Below are 20,595 nucleotides of genomic sequence, written 5' to 3'. Positions count from 1 at the left end.
GCTGAGATCAGAGGGACGTTGCATTTGTACGGATAGCTGTTTTCCAATCAGCCTGGACTCACTAATCTGACTGTCTACCGGGTGAAGACAGGATCGCACCCGCCTATTAGATGCTCCCCCTTCCGAGTCACAGGGAAAACTGCTCAGGACCTGGAAAGAGAAGTCTGTGACATGCTCGCTTTGGGGGTGATCCAGCCATCTTCCAGCCCTTGGGCCTCGCCTGTGGTCCTGTTCCCCAAAAAGGACGGGTCGATCCGGTTCTGTGTGAACTATCGGAAGCTTAATGCCATCATCGTGTCTGATGCCTACCCCATGCCCAGGCCTGATGAGCTCCTAGACAAGCTGGGAGGAGCTCGCTACTTTACCACCATGGATCTTAAAAAGGGCTACTCAGAAGTGCCATTTATGCAGATGCCAGGCTGAAATCTGCCTTATCACCCCTCTGGGGCTCTATGAGTTCCTGACCCTGCCTTTCAGCCTCAAGGGGGCACCAGCCACCTTCCAGCACCTGGTGGATCAGCTACTGAGGGGGATGGAGAGTTTTGCCGTGGCGTCACTGATGTTATCTATGTCTTTAGCCAGACCTGGGAGGGACCACGTAGGGTGACCAGATGAAACGGACAAAATATCGGGACACATGGGGTAAGCAAAAAAAAAAGGGGGGGGGCAGAGCGGAGTTGCCGAAGGAAAAAAAACAAACAAACCGCCGGAGCGGACAAAGCTGCAATATCAGGACAAATGGCGTCCCAACCATGCATCGGTCGGGACGCGGGACAAAGAACTAAAAATCGGGACAGTCCCGATTTTATCGGGAAGTCTGGTCACCCTAGAACCATGTGTCCCAGGTTAAACACATGCTGGATCGACTCCAGGAGGCTGGGCTGACCATAAAAGCAGAGAAGTGCAAGGTGCGGATGGCCGAAGTATCTTACCTGGGCCACTGGGTGGGGAGTGGCTGCCTAAAGCCAGAACCAGCCAAGGTGCAGGTGATCAGAGACTGGCCTGCTCCCCACACCAAAAAGTTGGTCCAAGCCTTTATTGGGATGGCGGTGTATTATTGAAGATTTGTGCCCCACTTTAGCTCCATAGCTGCCCCCATCACTGAGCTATGCAAGAAGGGGAAGCCAGACACAGTGGTCTGGACTGAGCAGTGCCAGAGGGCTCTCTGCGCGCTGAAGGAGGCTCTGGTGGCCCAGTGCTGGTAACTCCAGACTTTGACAAGCCCTTTATGGTGTTCAGCGACACCTCAGACACGGGGCTGGGGGCAGTGTTAATGCAGGGGGAGAGACATCCCATCGTGTACTTGAGCAAGAAGTTGCTACCCTGGGAGCAGAACTACGCAGCCGTAGAGAAGGACTGCCTGGCCATGGTGTGGGCCCTTAAGAAGCTAGAGCCCTATCTATTTGGGTGACACTTCACTGTGTACACTGACCACTCCCCCTGACCTGGTTACACCAGATGAAAGGAGCCAATGCCAAGCTCCTGAGGTGGAGCCTGTTCCTGCAGGATTATGATATGGAGTTGGAGGTGGTCCATGTGAAGGGGAGTGCCAACATAATAGCCAGGGCTGTCCTTACCCATACACAAAGTACGCAGCTGCGTAGGGCACCAGGAAATTTGGGGCACCAAATTTCCTGGTGCCCTCTGCAGCTGCGTGCTGCTCCAGCCCCTGCTCTGGCTCTTCCCCAGGGTCCCCGCCCATGCCCCGCCCTGCCTCTTCCCACCCCAGCCCTGCCCAGACTCCCCTGAGCTCTGCAGCAGGGCCAGGCCTGCACTGGCTTGGGGGGCAAGGGGGAACCACCCCCCAGCACTCACCGATGGCATGGCTGGGGACCGGGTGGCTGCACTCCCACTCCTGCTGCCGGTGAGTGCTGGGGGGTGGTTCCCCCTTGCCCCCCAAGCCAGCCCCGCCCCCCACTCCCTCCCTGCTCCTACCCCACAGAGGCCTGGGGCCCCTCACTCCCCACCCCACTCAGTTCAGTCCTGAACGGGGGAGAGATGTGACAGAGTATGGAGTGGGGAGTATTGACCTGGGAATGTTGCGTGGGAGTTTTATTGGGAATGTTGCATTGGTGCTGGATGGTGGTGGGATATCAGGGTGTGACCTCACGTGATGGATGATACGTAACCTGAGCCCAGGAGGGGGCTTGGGCCAGGTGACACCTTCTGCCCAGGAAACTGGACAAAGGCTGGAGGAGGAGCCGGGGGGGTATGGTTGCAGGGAGACTGCTGGAAGGGGTTTCAGTTTGGAGCTGGCAGGGGAAACGGAGGGAGGCCCAGCACCGCGGTCTGGGCTTCCTACCTCCAAGATGGACCTGACTGAGGGGTCCTGTTTTCTGTACCTACAAGCTGTTTTGGACTGTGTTCCTGTTGCCTAATAAACCTTCTGTTTTACTGGCTGGCTGAGAGTCATGGTGAAGCGCAGGAAGTGCGGGGGTGCAGGGCCCTGACTCCCCCACACTCCGTGACAGGGGGCAGCTGCTCCAGTTATCAGCCACTCTGCCTGAGTCTGCGCAGAGCCTGGGCTGACCACCCAGAAAGGGGACAAATGCCCCAGGTGTCAGCCACGCTGCCTGAGTCTGCGCAGAGCCTGGGCCAACCGCCCGGAGAGGAGGCAGCTGCCCCGGGTGTCAGCCACACTTGCTGAGTCAGCGCAGAACCTGGGCCAACCACCCAGAGAGGGGGCAGATGCTCCAGGTGTCAGCCACACTGCCAGAGTCTCTCCAGGGCCTGGGCTTACTGTCCGGACAAGGGGAAGCTTCCCCCGGTGTCAGCCACGCTGCCAAACACTACGCAGAGCCTGGGCTGATCGCCTGGAGAGGGGGCAGCTCCCCCGGGTGTCACCCACACTGCCTCAGTGTGCGCAGAGCTTGGGAAAATCACCCAGATAGGGGGTAGCTTCCCCCATGTGACCCACGCTGCCTGAGTTTGTGCAGAGCCTGGGCCAATCGCCCGGAGAGGGTGTAGCTGCCTCGGGTGTGAGCCACGCTGCCTGAGTCTGCGCAGAGCCTGGGGTGATCACCAGAGAGGGTCCAGCTACCCCAAATGCACCCCATGATACCTGAGTCTGCGCAGAGCCTGGGCCGATTGACCTGAAATGGGGCAACTGCCCCAAGTGTGATCCACGCTGCCTGAGTCAGTACAGTTACTGGGCAATGGCCCAGAGAGGGGGCAGCTTCCCGAGATGAGCCACGCTGCCTCAGTCTGCGCAGAGCCTGGGCTGATCGGCCAGAGAGGGGGAAGCTTACCTGGGTGTCAGCCACGCTGCCAAATTCTGCGTAGAGCCTGGGCCCATGGCTGGGAGAGTGGGCAGCTGCCCTGGGTGTCCTCCATGCTGCCTCAGTCTGCACAGAGATAGGTCCAATCGCCTGGAGAGAGGGAAGCTGCCCCGGTTGTAAGCCTCGCTGCCTGAGTCTCCACAGAACCTGAGCCGCCCGCCCAAAGAGAGGGCAGCTGCCCCGGCTGTGAGCCATGCTGCCTGAGTCTGCGCAGAGCCTGGGCCGATCATCCGGAGAAGAGGCAGCTGCCCCAAATGTGCCCCACGATGCCTGAGTCTGCGCAGTGACTGGGCCGATGGCCCAGAGAGGGGGCAGTTTCCCTGAGTGTGTGCCTGTGACAAATTTGAGGATTTTTGTAGTGTTTTACATGAATAGTGTGCGCGCCTCAGTTTCCCTGTGTGCTGCATGTTTAGCAAGGTGGTGGGAGAGGGTTTGTTGTTGCAGAGGACCAGGTGTGACCTCGCATAGAAGCCGGGACCCCCAGATAATGACCTGGAGATGGGGAAACCTAACAACTGGTGGCCTGGTGACTAAGAGGCCCACCCTAGCTTGTCCGTCAGCTTGTTCTGGTCAGTGTGAGGACAAAGGGCTGAGGAGAGAGGACCGCAGTGACCTGACCAACCAGTTCCAGCCAGAGGGGAACAAAGGACTGAAGAGAGAGGGCCCCAGCAACCTGTTTACCTGGGACAGAAGACAAAGTACAGGGGAGGAGCTGTTGGAGCTGGTGATATCGGATACCCAGCTGGAAAGCGCAGGCAGGGGCGGCTCGACCAATTTTGCTGCCCCAAGCAGTCGCCACTGAATTGCTGCCACACCTGGAAGAGCGGTGGAGCAGCCGCCCAAAAGCCCCCGCTGCGGGAAGAGCGGTGGAGCTGCTGCTGAATTGCCGCCGCGGGACACGGACTGCCGCCCCATTCTTGGGAAGCTCGTGCAAGGAGCCGGCCCTGAGCGCAGGGTCTCCGGACTAGAGAGAGAGCAGGCAGAGCCCACCTGGATGCAGGAGAGACATGGATGTGCTGTGCTGAGGGAGGCCAGGCCTGAGGGCCCTGAGAGTTTCCTATGCTGTGTTCATCCACTCAAAAACCCTCCTGTTTTATTCTGGCTGAGAGTCGCTCTAGTCTAGGAAACAGGATTGCATTATTCCCTCTGGGAGTGGAGGCCCCGGAGGTCCAGAGTGAGTGGACTCCCTGCAGGGACCCACAGCAAGAGACAGGTGTGCTAAGGTTCAGAGAGGTGCAGTTCCAAGAGGCACAGGGGCTTAACCCCCGAGAGAGAGTGGACCCCCGAGAAGGGCTGTCACACTGAAAGAGGTTCCCCCCAGGGACGACACGGGGCTAGGAGTGGGCACAACCTGTGAGTCAGTGACAGGAGGCAGCTGCCCCAGGTGTGACCCACACTGCCTGAGTCTCCGCAGAGCCTGGGCCAATCACGCAGAGAGTTGCCAGCCCCAGGTGTCAGTCACGCTGCCTGAGTCTGCACAGAGCCTGGGCCGATCGCCCGGAGAGGAGGCAGATGCTCGGGGCATCAGCCATGCGGCCTGAGTCTGTGCAGAACCTGGGCCGATCACCCAGAGAGGGGGAAGCTGCTCGGGGCGTCAGCCACGTGCCCTGAGTCTGAGCAGAGCCTGGGCCGACCACCCGGAGAGGGGGCAGCTGCTCAGGGCGTCAGCCAGGCTGCCTGAGTCTGAGCAGAGCCTGGGCCGATCGCCCGGAGAGGAGGCAGCTGCTCAGGGCATCAGCCACGCAGCCTGAGTTTCCGCAGAGCCTGGGCCAATCACGCAGAGAGTTGCCAGCCCCAGGTGTCAGTCACGCTGCCTGAGTCTGCACAGAGCCTGGGCCAACCGCCCGGAGAGGGGGCAGCTGCTCGGGGCGTCAGCCACACTGCCTGAGTCTGCGCAGAGCCTGGGCCAACCGCCCAGAGAGGGGGCAGCTGCTCGGAGCGTCAGCCACGCGGCCTGAGTCTGCGCGGAGCCTGGGCCGACCACCCGGACAGGGGGCAGCTGCTCGGGGCGTCAGCCACGCTGCCTGAGTCTGTGCGGAGCCTGGGCCGACCGCCCGGACAGGGGGCAGCTGCTCGGGGCGTCAGCCACGCTGCCTGAGTCTGCGCAGAGCCTGGGCCGATCATCTGGAGAGGGGGCAGCTGCTCGGGGCGTCAGCCACGCTGCCTGAGTCTGCACAGAGCCTGGGCCGATCGCCCAGATTGGGGGTAGCTGCTCGGGGTGTCAGCCACACTGCCTGAGTCTGCACGGTGCCTGGGCCGATCGCCCGGAGAGGGGGCAGCTGCTCGGGGCGTCAGCCACGCGGCCTGAGTCTGCGCGGAGCCTGGGCCGACTGCCCGGACAGGGGGCAGCTGCTCGGGGCGTCATCCAGGCAGCCTGAGTCTGCGCAGAGCCTGGGCCGACCACCCGGAGAGGGGGCAGCTGCTCAGGGCGTCAGCCAGGCTGCCTGAGTCTGAGCAGAGCCTGGGCCGATCGCCCGGAGAGGAGGCAGCTGCTCGGGGCATCAGCCACGCAGCCTGAGTTTCCGCAGAGCCTGGGCCAATCACGCAGAGAGTTGCCAGCCCCAGGTGTCAGTCACGCTGCCTGAGTCTGCACAGAGCCTGGGCCAACCGCCCGGAGAGGGGGCAGCTGCTCGGGGCGTCAGCCACACTGCCTGAGTCTGCGCAGAGCCTGGGCCAACCGCCCGGAGAGGGGGCAACTGCTCGGGGCGTCAGCCACACTGCCTGAGTCTGCACAGAGCCTGGGCCGACCGCCCAGAGAGGGGGCAGCTGCTCGGAGCGTCAGCCACGCGGCCTGAGTCTGCGCAGAGCCTGGGCCGATCATCTGGAGAGGGGGCAGCTGCTCGGGGCGTCAGCCACGCTGCCTGAGTCTGCACGGAGCCTGGGCCGATCATCCGGAGAGGGGGCAGCTGCTCGGGGCGTCAGCCACGCTGCCTGAGTCTGCGCGGAGCCTGGGCCAACCGCCCGGACAGGGGGCAGCTGCTCGGGGTTTCAGCCATGCTGCCTGAGTCTGCACAGAGCCTGGGCCGATCTCCCAGATTTGGGGTAGCTGCCTGGGGCGTCAGCCACGCTGCCTGAGTCTGCACGGTGCCTGGGCCGATCGCCCGGAGAGGGGGCAGCTGCTCGGGGCGTCAGCCACGCGGCCTGAGTCTGCGCGGAGCCTGGGCCGACTGCCCGGACATGGGGCAGCTGCTCGGGGCGTCAGCCACGCTGCCTGAGTCTGCACGGAGCCTGGGCCAATCGCCCAGAGAGGGGGCAGCTGCTCAGGGCGTCATCCAGGCAGCCTGAGTCTGCGCAGAGCCTGGGCCGATCGCCCGGAGAGGGGGCAGCTGCTCGGGGCGTCAGCCACGCTGCCTGAGTCTTCGCAGAGCCTGGGCCGACTGCTCGGACAGGGGGTAGCTGCTCGGGGCGTCAGCCACGCTGCCTGAGTCTGCGCGGAGCCTGGGCCGACCGCCCAGACAGGGGGCAGCTGCTCGGGGTGTCAGCCACGCTGCCTGAGTCTGCACGGAGCCTGGGCCGATCGCCCGGAGAGGGGGTAGCTGCTCGGGGCGTCAGCCACGCTGCCTGAGTCTGCACGGAGCCTGGGCCGATCGCCCGGAGAGGGGGGCAGCTGCTCGGGGCGTCAGCCACGCTGCCTGAGTCTGCGCAGAGCCTGGGCCGACTGCCCGGACACGGGGCAGCTGCTCGGGGCGTCATCCAGGCGGCCTGAGTCTGCACAGAGCCTGGGCCGATCGCCCGGAGAGGGGGCAGCTGCTCGGGGCGTCAGCCACGCGGCCTGAGTCTGCGCAGAGCCTGGGCCGATCGCCCGGACAGGGGGCAGCTGCTTGGGGCATCAGCCACGCTGCCTGAGTCTGCACGGAGCCTGGGCCGATCGCCCGGAGAGGGGGCAGCTGCTCGGGGCGTCAGCCACGCGGCCTGAGTCTGCGCAGAGCCTGGACCGACCGCCCGCAGAGGGGGCAGCTGCTCGTGGCGTCAGCCACGCGGCCTGAGTCTGCGCAGAGCCTGAGCCTGTCACTGGGCGGCTCCCGGGTCTCACGTTGCATTGCGTTGCCAAGTGTGCACGCAGGGGATGGGCGGGGCTGTGTGCGTTAACCCTTGCGTTGCTGGAAAGGGGCTGAGGAAGGACAAAACTCATAACGGGTCGGGGTGAGGACTCCAGCTCCCAGCAGTCCCCGCGCCGGGGGAACTACGGCTCCCAGCAGCCCCCGCGCCGGGGGAGAGACTCCAACGCCCAGCAGCCCCGGGGAGGCCCGAGGTTTCCGCGGCGGAGGGAAGATGGAGGAAATCGGGATCTTGGTGGAGAAAACCCAGGTGCGGGTCGAGGGGGACCCGGCGGGGGTGGCTCGGGGATCCCCGGTCCCACTCCGCTCGGACGAGCTCCGGTCCCCGCCACCGCCCTCCGGGTTCGCGCCCCGCCGGCAGCCGCGCTCCTGGGGAGATGCCGAGTCACGGCGGCCCGGCCTGGAGTGCCCCCCCCCTCCCCGCGCGATCCGGGCATGGAACCCAGGAGTCCGGGCTTCCCCCTCTCTCCCCTCCCCGCGCGATCCGGGCATGGAACCCAGGAGTCCGGGCTTCCCCCTCTCTCCCCTCCCCGCGCGATCCGGGCATGGAACCCAGGAGTCCGGGCTTCCCCCTCTCTCCCTTCCCCGCGCGATCCGGGCATGGAACCCAGGAGTCCGGGCTTCCCCCTCTCTCCCTTCCCCGCGCGATCCGGGCATGGAACCCAGGAGTCCGGGCTTCCCCCCCTCTCCCTTCCCCGCGCGATCCGGGCATGGAACCCAGGAGTCCGGGCTTCCCCCTCTCTCCCTTCCCCGCGCGATCCGGGCATGGAACCCAGGAGTCCGGGCTTCCCCCTCTCTCCCTTCCCCGCGCGATCCGGGCATGGAACCCAGGAGTCCGGGCTTCCCCCTCTCTCCTCTCCCCGCGCGATCCGGGCATGGAACCCAGGAGTCCGGGCTTCCCCCTCTCTCCTCTCCCCGCGCGATCCGGGCATGGAACCCAGGAGTCCGGGCTTCCCCCTCTCTCCCCTCCCCGCGCGATCCGGGCATGGAACCCAGGAGTCCGGGCTTCCCCCTCTCTCCCCTCCCCGCGCGATCCGGGCATGGAACCCAGGAGTCCGGCCCCCCCCCCCCAAATTCCGGGCGTGGAACTCAGGAGTCTGGGCTCGTTTCCAGTTTCTCTACATCCTTTCTATACATTGGTGACCAAAACTGGACACAGTACTCCAGCTGTGACCTAACCAGGGCCGAGTAGAGTGTTACTGTCACCTCCCATGACTTGCATGCTGGGTCTCTGTTAATGCAACCTAAAATTGCATTTGCTTTTTTTGCAACCGCATCAGATTGCTGATTCGTGTTGAGGTGTGATCCACCACAACTCCCAGATTCTTCTCAGCCATGCTGCTGCCCAGCCAGTAATCCCCCATTCTGTATTTGTGCATTCGGTTCTTCTTCCGTGAATGTAGCACCTGATGTTTGTCTTTGTTGAATTTCATTTTGTTGCCTATAGCCCAGTTCTCCAATTTATCAAGATCTCTCTTAATTTTAGCTCTATCCTCCAAAGTGTTTGCAAACACTTCCCCCCTCCCCCGCCCCGCGCTGTGTGTCATTGGCAAATTTGATCAGTATGCTCTCTGTTCCTACTTCTGAGTCATTAATAAAGATGTTAAACAACACTGGACCCAGAACAGATCCCTGTGGAACCCCACTTGATACCTCCTTCCAATCTGACATCATTCCATTAATAGTTACTCTGAGTTATGTAGCCACTCAATGGTAGTTCTATCGAGCTTGCATTTCTCCAGCTTACTTATCAGACTGTCATGTGGGACTATGTGTAAAGTAGGGCTGTCGATTAATTGCAGTTAACCCACACGATTAACTAAAAGAAAAATTAATCATGATTAATTGCAGTTTTAATCACATTGTTAAACAACAGAACACCAATTGAAATTTATCTAAATATTTTTTGGATGTTTTTCTACATTTTCAAATATATTGATTTCAGTTACAACACAGAATACAAAATGTACAGTGTTCACTTTATATGATTTTTTTATTACAAATATTTGCACTATAAAAATTATAAAAGAAATAGTATTTTTCAGTTCACCTAATACAAGTACTGCAGTACAATTTCTTTATCATGAAGGTGCAACTTACAGGGTTTTTTGTTACACAACTGCACTCAAAAACAAAACAATGTAAAACTTTAGAGCCTACAAGTCCACTCAGTCCTCCTGCTTGTTCAGCCAATCGCTAAGACAAACAAGTTTGTTTACATTTACGGGCAATAAAGCTGCCCGCTTCTCATTTACAATGTTGACTGAAAATGAGAACAGGCGTTCTCATGGCACTTTTGTACCCAGCATTGTAAGATAATTACATGCCAGATATACTAAACATTTATATACCCCTTCATGTATCTACCACCACTCCAGAGGACAGTCTTCCATGCTGATGATGCTCATTTAAAAAAAAAAAGACATTAATTAAATTTGTGACTCAACTCATTGGAGGAGAGTTTTGTCTCCTCTCTGTTTTACCCGCTTTCTGTCATATATTTCGTGTTATGGCAGTGTCAGATGATGATCCAGCACGTTTGTTTTAAGAACACTTTCACTGCAGATTTGACAAAACACAAAGAAGGTACCAATGTGAGATTTCTAAAGATAGCTACAGCACTCTACCCAAGGTTTAAGAATCTGAAGTGAACACTCCAATGCAGAAACTACAGAACTCGAACCACCAAAAAAGAAAATCAGCCTTATGCTGGTGGCATCTGACTCAGTTGATGAAAATGAACACGCATCGGTCCGCACTGCTTTGGATCATTATCAAGCAGAACCTGTCATAAACATGGGTGCATGTCCTCTAGAATGGTGGTCGAAGCATGAAGGGACATGTGAATCTTTAGCACATCTGGCACCTAAATATCTTGCAACGCCGGCTACAAAGTGCCAGGCGAATGCCAGTTCTCACTTTCAGGTGACATTGCAAACAAAAAGGGGGCAGCATTAAATCCTGCAAATGTAAACAAACTTGTCAGAGCGATTGGCTGAACAAGAATTAGGACTGAGTGAACGTCTAGGCTCTAAAGTTTTACATTGTTTTATTTTTGAATGCAGTTTTTTGGACATAATTCTACATTTGTAAGTTCAACTTTCATGATAAAGAGATTGCACTACAGTATAGAATCATAGAATATCAGGGTTGGAAGGGACCTCAGGAGGTCATCTAGTCCAACCCCCTGCTCAAAGCAGGACCAATCCCCAACTAAATCATCCCAGCCAGGGCTTTGTCAAGCCTGACCTTAAAAATATCTAAGGAAGGAGATTCCACCACCTCCCTAGGTAACACATTCCAGTGTTTCACCACCCTCCTAGTGAAAAAGTTTTTCCTAATATCCAACGTAAACCTCCCCCGCTGCAACTTGAGACCATTACTCCTTGTTTTGTCATCAGCTACCACTGAGAACAGTCTAGATCCATCCTCTTTGGAACCCCCTTTCAGGTAGTTGAAAGCAGCTATCAAATCCCCCCTCATTCTTCTCTTCTGAAGACTAAACAATCCCAGTTCCCTCAGCCTCTCCTCATAAGTCATGTGTTCCAGTCCCCTAATCATTTTTGTTGCCCTCCGCTGGACTCCTTCCAATTTTTCCACATCCTTCTTGTAGTGTGGGGCCCAAAACTGGACACAATACTCCAGCTGAGGCCTCACCAATGTTGAATAGAGGGGAACGATCACGTCCCTCAATCTGCTGGCAATGCCCCTACGTATACATCCCAAAATGCCATTGGCCTTCTTGGCAACAAGGGCACACTGTTGACTCATATCCAGCTTCTCGTCCACTGTAACCCCTAGGTCCTTTTCTGCAGAACTGCTGCCGAGCCATTCGGTCCCTAGTCTGTAGCGGTGCATGGGGTTCTTCCGTCCTAAGTGCAGAACTCTGCACTTGTCCTTGTTGAACCTCATCAGATTTCTTTTGGCCCAATCCTCCAATTTGTCTAGGTCCCTCTGTATCCTATCCCTACCCTCCAGCATATCTACCTCTTCTCCCAGTTTAGTGTCATCTGCAAACTTGCTGAGGGTGCAATCCACACCATCCTCCAGATCATTTATGAAGATATTGAACAAAACCAGCCCGAGGACCGACCCTTGGGGCATTCCACTTGATACCGGCTGCCAACTAGACATGGAACCATTGATCACTACCCTTTGAGCCCGACAATCTAGCCAACTTTCTATCCACTTTATTGTCCATTCATCCAGCCCATACTTCTTTAGCTTGCTGGCAAGAATACTGTGGGAGACTGTGTCAAAAGCTTTGCTAAAGTCAAGGAACAACACGTCCACCGCTTTCCCCTCATCCACAGAGCCAGTTATCTCGTCATAGAAGGCAATTAGATTAGTCAGGCATGACTTGCCCTTGGTGAATCCATGCTGACTATTCCTTATCACTTTCCTCTCCTCTAAGTGGTTTAGAATTGATTCCTTGAGGACCTGCTCCATGATTTTTCCAGGGACTGAGGTGAGACTGACTGGCCTGTAGTTCCCAGGATCATCCTCCTTCCCTTTTTTAAAGATGGGCACTACATTAGCCTTTTTCCAGTCGTCCGGGACTTCCCCAGATCGCCCTGAGTTTTCAAAGATAATGGCCAATGGCTTTGCAATCACATCCGCCGACTCCTTTAGCACTCTCGGATGCAACGTGTCCGGCCCCATGGACTTGTGCTCGTTCAGCTTTTTCTAAATAGTCCCGAACCACTTCTTTCTCCACAGAGGGCTGCTCACCTCCTCCCCATGCTGTGCTGCCCAGTGCAGTAGTCTGGGAGCTGACCTTGTTTGTGAAAACAGAGGCAAAAAAAGCATTGAGTACATTAGCTTTTTCCACATCCTCTGTCACTAGGTTGCCGCCCTCATTCAGTAAGGGGCCCACACTTTCCTTGACTTTCTTCTTGTTGCTAACATACCTGAAGAAACCCTTCTTGTTACTCTTAACATCTCTTGCTAGCTGCAACTCCAGGTGTGATTTGGCCTTCCTGATTTCACTCCTGCATGCCCGAGCAATATTTTTATACTCTTCCCTGGTCATTTGTCCAATCTTCCACTTCTTGTAAGCTTCTTTTTTGTGTTTAAGATCAGCAAGGATTTCACAGTTAAGCCAAGCTGGTCGCCTGCCATATTTACTATTCTTTCTACACATCGGGATGGTTTGTCCCTGTAACCTCAATAAGGATTCTTTAAAATACAGCGAGCTGTCCTGGACTCTTTTCCCCCTCATGTTATTCTCCCAGGGGATCCTGCCCATCAGTTCCCTGAGGGAGTCAAAGTCTGCTTTTCTGAAGTCCAGGGTCTGTATTCTGCTGCTCTCCTTTCTTCCCTGTGTCAGGAACCTGAACTCGACCATCTCCTGGTCACTGCCTCCCAGGTTCCCATCCACTTTAGCTTCCCCTACTAATTCTTCCCGGTTTGTGAGCAGCAGGTCAAGAAGGGCTCTGCCCCTAGTTGGTTCCACCAGCACTTGCACCAGGAAATTGTCCCCTACACTTTCCAAAAACTTCCTGGATTGTCTGTGTACCGCTGTATTGCTCTCCCAGCAGATATCAGGGTGATTGAAGTCTCCCATGAGAACCAGGGCGTGCGATCTAGTAACTTCTGCGAGTTGCCGGAAGAAAGCCTCGTCCACCTCATCCCCTTGGTCCAGTGGTCTGTAGCAGACTCCCACCACGACATCACCCTCGTTGCTCACACTTCTAAACTTGAATCCAGAGACACTCAGGCAGGGCAGAAAAGGTGGGGGAGTTGCATTGTATGTAAGAGAGCAGTATGACTGCTCAGAGCTCTGGTATGAAACTGCAGAAAAACCTGTCCTTCCTGAACAGTTTATATCCATCCATGACAGTACTCCAGTCATGTGAGTTATCCCACCAAGTCTCTGTTATTCCAATCATATCATAATTCCTTGACTGTGCCAGGACTTCCAGTTCTCCCTGCTTGTTTCCCAGGCTTCTTGCATTTGTGTATAGGCACTTGAGATAACTCGCTGATCGTCCCTCTTTCTCAGTATGGGGCAGGAGCCCTCCCCTCTCGCGCGCTCCTGCTCATGCTTCCTCCCGGTATCCCACTTCCCCAGTTACCTCAGGGCTTTGGTCTCCTTCCCCCGGTGAACCTAGTTTAAAGTCCTCCTCACTAGGTTAGCCAGCCTGCTTGCGAAGATGCTCTTCCCTCTCGTCGTTAGGTGGAGCCCGTCTCTGGCTAGCACTCTTCCTTCTTGGAACACCATCCCATGGTCAAAGAATCCAAAGCCTTCTGTCTGACACCACCTGCATAGCCATTCGTTGACTTTCACGATTCGACGGTCTCTACCCAGACCTTTTCCTTCCACGGGGAGGATGGACGAGAAGACCACTTGCACCTCAAACTCCTTTATCCTTCTTCCCAGAGCCACATAGTCTGCAGTGATCCGCTCAAGGTCATCATTGGTGCCCAGTACTTGTATTAGGTGAATTGAAAAATATATTTCTTTACCATTTTTATAGTGCAAATATTTGTAATAAAAATCATATAAGGTGAGTACTGTGCACTTTGTATGCTGTGTTGTAATTGAAATCAATATATTTAAAAATGTAGAAAACATCCAAAAATATTTAAATAAATGGTATTCTATTATTGTTTAACAGCGCGATTAATTGCAATGAATTTTTTTAATCACTTGACAGCCCTAGTCAAAAGCCTTGCTGAAGTCCAGGTATATTATTTCCACCGCATTCCCCCTATCCACCAAATCCTGTCAAAGAAGGAAATCAAGCTGGTTTGGTGTGATTTGTTCTTGGTAAATCCATGCTGGCTGCTAGTGATCACCCCTTCATCCTCCAGGTGTTCGCAAAGTGAATGTTTCATACATTGCTCTAGTACAGGGGTTCTCAAACTGCGGGTCGGGACCCCTCAGGGGGTTGCGAGGTTATTGCATGGGGGTTGCAAGCTGTAAGCCTCCAACCCGAACCCTGCTTTGCCTCCAGCATTTATAATTGTGTTTAAATATATAAAAAAATTATTATTTTAATTTATAAGGGGGGTCGCATTCAGAGACTTATGTGAAAGGGGTCAGCAGTACAAAAGTTTGAGAACCACTGCTCTAGTACCTTCCCAGGTATCGAGGCCAGGCTCACTTGTCTATAGTTCCCTGGCTCCTCCTTTGTAAAGATGGTCCCTACGCTAGCCCTTCTCCAGTGTTCCAGGACCTCTCCTGTCATCCATGAGTTTACAGATACTATTGCCAGTGGCTCTGATATTTCTTCAGCTAATTCCTTCACCCTCGTGTGAGTAGCATCTGGCTTGGGTGATTTGAATTTGTTCAGATTGGTCAGAAAATCTCTGGTGTCCCTCTAGTCCCTTCGTTCCCCCCATCCCTATCTGACGGGGGCGGGATGGGGCTGTCTGACTCTTGCTGCCCAGCTGGGCTCTGGGCCCGGTGCTTGGCACCCCGGCAGTTGGGTGGGATCAGATCGGGTGTAAGACTTTTGCTGCTCAGAGGGAGCTTCACCCCTCCCTGAGCTGTGGTCACCCCTGAGCTGGGGTGTCCAGCTCTCACCTTGCCTGTCTGTGGCTGTCCTAGGATGAGTTGCCTGCGCTGGCTATCTCCAGGCCCCAGACTGGCCTGTCCTTCCTGGCCCCGGAGCCTGAGGACCTGGAGGATCTCTACAGCCGGTACAAGGTAAGCTGGGGGCTGGGGTGGCAGGAGAGGGTTGCCCTTAGATGGGAGGTGTGTTGGGAGGGCAGGCCTCAGGGTGGGAGTGGCCCTCTGACCGGATGGTGGAGTTAGGGGGATGGGACGGCAGGCCTTGAGGGGGATGCCCTCAGACGGGAGCTGTGGGTGGCAGGCTGGGATGGCAGGCCCCAAGGTGGGGGCAGCATGTGCCCTTGGCCCGGAGCTGGGATCTGATGTCATCTCTGACCAGGGTTGTGGGGCCAGGGACCTGGGAGATCTGGGCCCCAGTAACCTCTGGTGGGTTTGGTTCTTCCAGTCCCATTCCCCTCTGCTGCACAGCACCCCTGGGAGCCCACTTCCCTGCAGGTCACCCAGCCGCAGTGCTGAGCAGGGAGCTTTCTGGTGCCCGGCCCGTGGCGCCACTTCCTCTAGCAGCTACTGCGGGTACCTGAGCAGAGCAGGGAGGAGGGGCTGTCTGTCTGTCTGTCCGTCCGTAGAAGCTGCAGCAGGAGCTGGAGTTCCTGGAGGTGCAGGAGGAGTACATCAAGGATGAGCAGAAGAACCTGAAGAAGGAGTTCTTGCACGCGCAGGAGGAGGTGAAGCGCATCCAGAGCATCCCGTTGGTCATCGGCCAGTTCCTGGAGGCCGTGGACCAGAACACGGCCATCGTGGGCTCTACCACAGGTGCAGCTGGAGGAGCGGGATTGCGGGGGAGGGGAGCTGTGCACGGGGGTCCGGGCCCCGGCTTTGCCTGGCTTACCCCCATCTGCCTCTCACCCGCAGGCTCCAATTACTACGTGCGGATCCTGAGCACCATTGACCGGGAGCTGCTGAAGCCCAATGCCTCGGTGGCCCTCCACAAGCACAGCAACGCCCTGGTGGATGTGCTGCCACCCGAGGCTGACAGCAGCATTATGATGCTGACATCAGGTGGGTGCTCCCTGCGCCAACCGCAGGGGCAGCCGGTGCCACAGGGAGCAGCATGCCCAGTGCCAATGGGGGCAGAGGTCTCCCAGCTGTGCTGGGCAGCTGAGGGTCCCACGGGCATGCAGGGAGTGCTGGACGGGGAGGCGGGGGTCCCACGGCTGTGCTGGACAGGGGGTGGTAGGTCCCCCAGTTGTGCTGCGAATGCCGGGAGTGCAGGTTTTCTGGGGAGCGGAGGTCCCCTGGCCGTTATGAATAGGGGAGGCAGGGGTCCCCTGCCCGTGCTGGGCTCAGCCCTGGTGTGTGCCCACAGATCAGAAACCAGACGTGATGTACGCCGACATCGGCGGGATGGACATCCAGAAGCAGGAGGTGAGGGAGGCCGTGGAGCTGCCCCTCACCCACTTTGAGCTCTACAAGCAGGTGAGTGGGGGGCGAGACTGGGTTAGCTGGGGCTACATCCTGGGTGGCTGTGCCCTGCGCTAGGGCTGAGCTCCATCCTGCAGGTCCAGCATGGGTGCTCCTCTCACTGTGCCCTGTAGCTGGGGGGACTCCTGCGGGGCTTGGGGCTGTGTGCTCAGGGGCTGGGCTGGGGTTGGCAAGTCGCTGTCAGATCAGGAGAGGCACAGAACCCTTGACTTTCGGCAGCACCAGATGTGACTGGTGTCCAGACCCCAGCTCACCAGCTTGCTGGGCCTCTCAAGGGCGGGATGGGGGAGCCCCCAGTAACCCCCTCTGTCCTCCTCAGATCGGCATTGACCCCCCGCGCGGCGTCCTGATGTATGGCCCCCCGGGCTGTGGGAAGACTATGCTGGCCAAAGCCGTGGCCCATCACACCACAGGTGAGCAGGGTGCTGGACTGCGGGTGAAGGGGGAGCACCAGTGCCCAGCTAGTACCATGGGAGTCTGTCAAGGATGCCTGGGTTCTCTAGCACAAAGGTACCAGGCGACCTGTGGTCCCGGCTCAAGGTCTAGAAGGGCCCCGGCTTTGTGCCAGGAGGGTTGGTGGTGCAGGTGCCAGGGGCTGGTGCCAGGGCTGTGTGGCACGGGGAGCCTGTGGGTTGCCCCAGGGCGTGCCTGTCCCATGGCGGGGTATCTCTCACGGCCAGGGATGGAGTGGGGCTGCTGTCTTGCAGGGGAGCTAGGCACTAATGCTCTCTACCCATCTGTCCAGCTGCCTTCATCCGCGTGGTGGGCTCGGAGTTTGTGCAGAAGTACCTGGGTGAGGGGCCGCGCATGGTGCGGGACGTCTTCCGGCTGGCCAAGGAGAATGCGCCTGCCATCATCTTCATAGACGAGATAGATGCCATCGCCACCAAGCGCTTTGACGCCCAGACAGGGGGTGAGCCGGGGGCGAGGCACTGGGCCCGCCCCTCTGGGGGTGCAGGCTCCGATCTGGCCCCAGGGCTGGCTCGGGGGGAGCAGGAGCGGGAATGGGACATGGGGCCTCTTCCCTCTAGGGTACCGGACCCAAGTCCCAGCAGGCGGGGGGAGCAGAGAGCTACAGCCCCCACCCCACTCCTTGTAGATGTCAGTGTCACGCTGGGGTGAGCCCCTCAGGTTCCGGCCAGTCCCATGGTGGGCAGTGGGGTGGAGGGACTGTGAGGGAGCCTGGGCTGGCAGGATTGGGGGTAGTGGCGGAGGTGTGCAAATGTGGGGTGGCAGTGGTGGGCAAGGCTGAGGTGCACTGGGTGGGGACAATAGTGGCAGGAGATTGGGGGGAGGGGATAAGGGGCGGGAGGGAGGAGCGGCTGGAGGGGAGGGGGAAGGGAGTGGGTTAGGCAGGGCTGGCAGGGTGGGGGTGGGCACTGGAGAAGGAGGTGATGCGGGAGGGGACAGGAATGGGGATGAGGGTAGATAGTGGGGGGAAGGGGTGTCTGTGCCCGGCGCTGGCTCTCCAGGTGCCCCGCTCACCGGGCTGTGCCCCTCTCCCCAGCCGACAGGGAGGTGCAGCGCATCCTGCTGGAGCTGCTCAACCAGATGGATGGCTTTGATCAGAACGTCAACGTCAAGGTGCGGGAGAGCAGGGGCTGGGATGGGGGGTGACGGGCATTGCTGTGCCAGCCCCCAGATTTCTCCCTGAGGTGGTGGGATGTGGGGGGCTGAATGGGGGCAAAGGCACTGCTGTCCCAGCGAGGCTGGAGGGCACAGGACCAAGGGGGCTGAGTCTCCCCATTGGGGATGGGCAGAGGGCTCTCCTGAGGGGTGATTGTGCACTCTTGCCCTCCAGGTGATCATGGCCACAAACCGGGCAGACACGCTGGACCCCGCCCTGCTGCGGCCCGGCCGCCTCGACCGCAAGATCGAGTTCCCCCTGCCCGACCGGCGCCAGAAGCGCCTCATCTTCTCCACCATCACCAGCAAGATGAACCTGTCTGAGGAGGTGGACCTGGAGGACTGTATCCTGCCCAGAGCCTGGCACGGGGGGGGGAAGGGTGGCACAGCAGGAAGACTGTGTTCGACTGGGTGCCCAGCACGTGTTCGGGCTGGGCTGCGTCCTAGTGGATGCCTAGCACGGGGGGGGAGGCTGCGTCTTGGCTGGCTGGCGCAGGGGGACACGACGGGGGAGCTGTGTCCTATTGGGTGCCTAGCACAGGGGGGAAGCTGCGTTCCGTTGGTTGGCTTGCTGGCATGGGGGGGCGCAGCAGGGAGGCTGCGTCCCACTGGGTGCCCGGCACTGAGGAAGGGACGTCTCGGGCCCAGCTCATAAGAAGGTACCTGTCAGCTCTATGCTGCCCCATGCGGGGTTGACCCAGTGACCCAGGCCACAGCTCTGCCCCACTCTCCCTGTGTCACACACACATGCCTGAGGGTCCAGGGGGTGCACTGATCCAAGAACCCCTCCTCTCCCTGGGCAGCCCCTGCTGGAGGGGATGTCTTCTGGCCACCTCCAGGGCTGGGGTCAGGGTGGAGTCGGGCTACAGGTGCGGGCACGACAGCTGGGAGCTGTTCTGTCCCCCTCTGACACGTGGCTAGACAGGGGGAGCACCAGGGGAGGGTGTGGCTGGGGCTGCCTCCTGCTGGGCAGTGACTGGCACAGCATATGGACTGATTGCTTCACCAAGAGCAGGCAGACGGACACAAGTCTGGCACGAGCCCACAGGGCAAGGGGTGGGCCTGGCTCAGGCTGCAGGCCGGAGTAATGAGGCAGGAGGGCCCAGGACCCCCAGGGAGAACCTGGCATAGCTGAGCCAGTGCTCTCTGGTTCCGCTCAGGAGTGGGGGGATGGGGTGAAGCTGGCTCCTGCCTGTGCCTCTGGATCCATAGGGTCCAGAAAGGGTTGGCGGGGGCGGAGAGGGGTCACTCACCAAAAAACCTATCCTCTGACTCTAGCCCCCAACATGCCCACTCCTCCTGTCTGGGGCCTCTGGACTTGTCGTCATGCCGATCTGCTCCCTTCCCCCCGCCCAGGAGCTTCATGGGCCCTCGAGCTCAATCCCATCCCTCTGGGAAGGCTATGAGAAGCCCATCAGGGCCCCCCACCACGGTGCCCTGGCAGCATTGCTGGCCCCCTGGCGGGTGGGGGAGGAGTCGAGGTGGCAGTGGCTCCCAGGGGCCCTATCACCATGATCCAGCTCAGCTGCTGTGCAGATGTTTCCCTCACTCCTCCCCAGATGTGGCCCGGCCGGATAAGATCTCGGGTGCCGACATCAACTCCATCTGCCAGGAGGTAAATGCTGGGGGCCATGGGACAGGGCACCTGGACGCCCCGGGCCATGATATCTGGGTGCTGTGTGTGTTGTGACCTGCTCCTTTTTTGGGGATCCCTCACTGCTCCCCCAAGTCAGCAGGACCACCGCCACAGAGCGGGTGGCTGAAGGAACCCTGACTCTGAGATTATGGGGTCCTCTGCTGCTGGGCGATTGTGCATGGGGTTGGTCACTGTGCCCAACATCCCCCCCACACACGTGTGCACATGGGGAGTTGGGGGGGTCACTGCACCCAGTGTCGTGCCCCCCCATGCATGTGCGCACATGCACAGGGGGGTCACTGCTCAGCACCCACCCCACCCCAGACATATGCCCATTGTGCACATGGTGGGCCGGGGTCACTGTGCCCCGCATTGCCCCCACATGTGTGCGCAGAGTGGGATGGCGGGGTCACTGCAGCTGGTGTTGCCCCCCCATGCATGTGCCCATGTGCGCAGGGTGGGATGCAGGGATCACTGCACCCTGACGCCGCCCCCTCTCACATGTCCCCCTGTGCACAGGGCAGGATGGGAGGGGTCACTGCAGCTGGCGGTGGCATCCCCATGCGTGTTCACAGGGCAGGATGGGGAGGGGGTCACTGCGCCCAGCGTCACCCCCTCACACATGTCTCCGTATGCACAGGGTGGCATGCTGGCCGTGCGGGAGAACCGCTACATCGTCCTGGCCAAGGACTTCGAGAAGGCTTACAAGACGGTCATCAAGAAGGACGAGCAGGAGCACGAGTTCTACAAATGAGGGACCATGGGGGAGTGTGGGGCAGGCTCGACATCCAACCAATAAACCCATCCCCAGCTCCCTACCTCTGCTGGGAGTGCCGCTGTCTGTCCCTGTGGCCTGGCCCAACTTGGAGCCTTGTGGGGAGCACGGAGCAGGCTAAAATCCCTCCAGTAGACCCAGCCCCACACCCCTTCAGGGAGTGCTGGTGTCTGTCCCTGCTGCCCGGCCTGGCCCAGCCCAGGGCCCCGGGGGGAGTGTGG

The 20,595-nt window shown here is 58.5% G+C and overlaps 1 protein-coding gene and 1 long non-coding RNA gene across 3 annotated transcripts in view; one reads left to right on the top strand and one right to left on the bottom strand.

Moving 5' to 3' along the window:
- Window positions 1-5,095, bottom strand: part of LOC141977464 (uncharacterized) — a 23,213-nt gene extending 18,118 nt beyond the window's left edge. Inside the window, exon 1 of the long non-coding RNA XR_012636236.1 lies at window positions 3,249-5,095. This is a non-coding gene — a long non-coding RNA (uncharacterized LOC141977464). The remainder of the gene's footprint in view (window positions 1-3,248) is intronic.
- PSMC4 (proteasome 26S subunit, ATPase 4) overlaps window positions 1-20,595 on the top strand; it is a 25,310-nt gene extending 4,715 nt beyond the window's left edge. Inside the window, exons 1-11 of one of the 2 annotated variants that reach the window (XM_074938983.1) lie at window positions 7,441-7,586; window positions 14,892-14,990; window positions 15,482-15,668; window positions 15,768-15,914; window positions 16,222-16,331; window positions 16,657-16,750; window positions 17,083-17,250; window positions 17,845-17,921; window positions 18,139-18,307; window positions 19,523-19,578; window positions 20,240-20,515. In XM_074938983.1, the coding sequence (XP_074795084.1) occupies window positions 7,551-7,586; window positions 14,892-14,990; window positions 15,482-15,668; window positions 15,768-15,914; window positions 16,222-16,331; window positions 16,657-16,750; window positions 17,083-17,250; window positions 17,845-17,921; window positions 18,139-18,307; window positions 19,523-19,578; window positions 20,240-20,353 (1,257 nt within the window). In that variant the 5' untranslated portion in view covers window positions 7,441-7,550 and the 3' untranslated portion in view covers window positions 20,354-20,515. Of the gene's footprint in view, window positions 1-7,440; window positions 7,587-14,891; window positions 14,991-15,481; window positions 15,669-15,767; window positions 15,915-16,221; window positions 16,332-16,656; window positions 16,751-17,082; window positions 17,251-17,844; window positions 17,922-18,138; window positions 18,308-19,522; window positions 19,579-20,239 lie in introns of those variants that run through there. The other variant, XM_074938982.1, reaches the window with a different exon arrangement.

This window comes from Natator depressus, chromosome 24 (assembly GCF_965152275.1).
Source record: "Natator depressus isolate rNatDep1 chromosome 24, rNatDep2.hap1, whole genome shotgun sequence".
Taxonomy (NCBI): domain Eukaryota; kingdom Metazoa; phylum Chordata; order Testudines; family Cheloniidae; genus Natator; species Natator depressus.
Note: the sequence above shows the minus strand (reverse complement) of the source record. Positions and strands in the feature narration are given on the sequence as shown.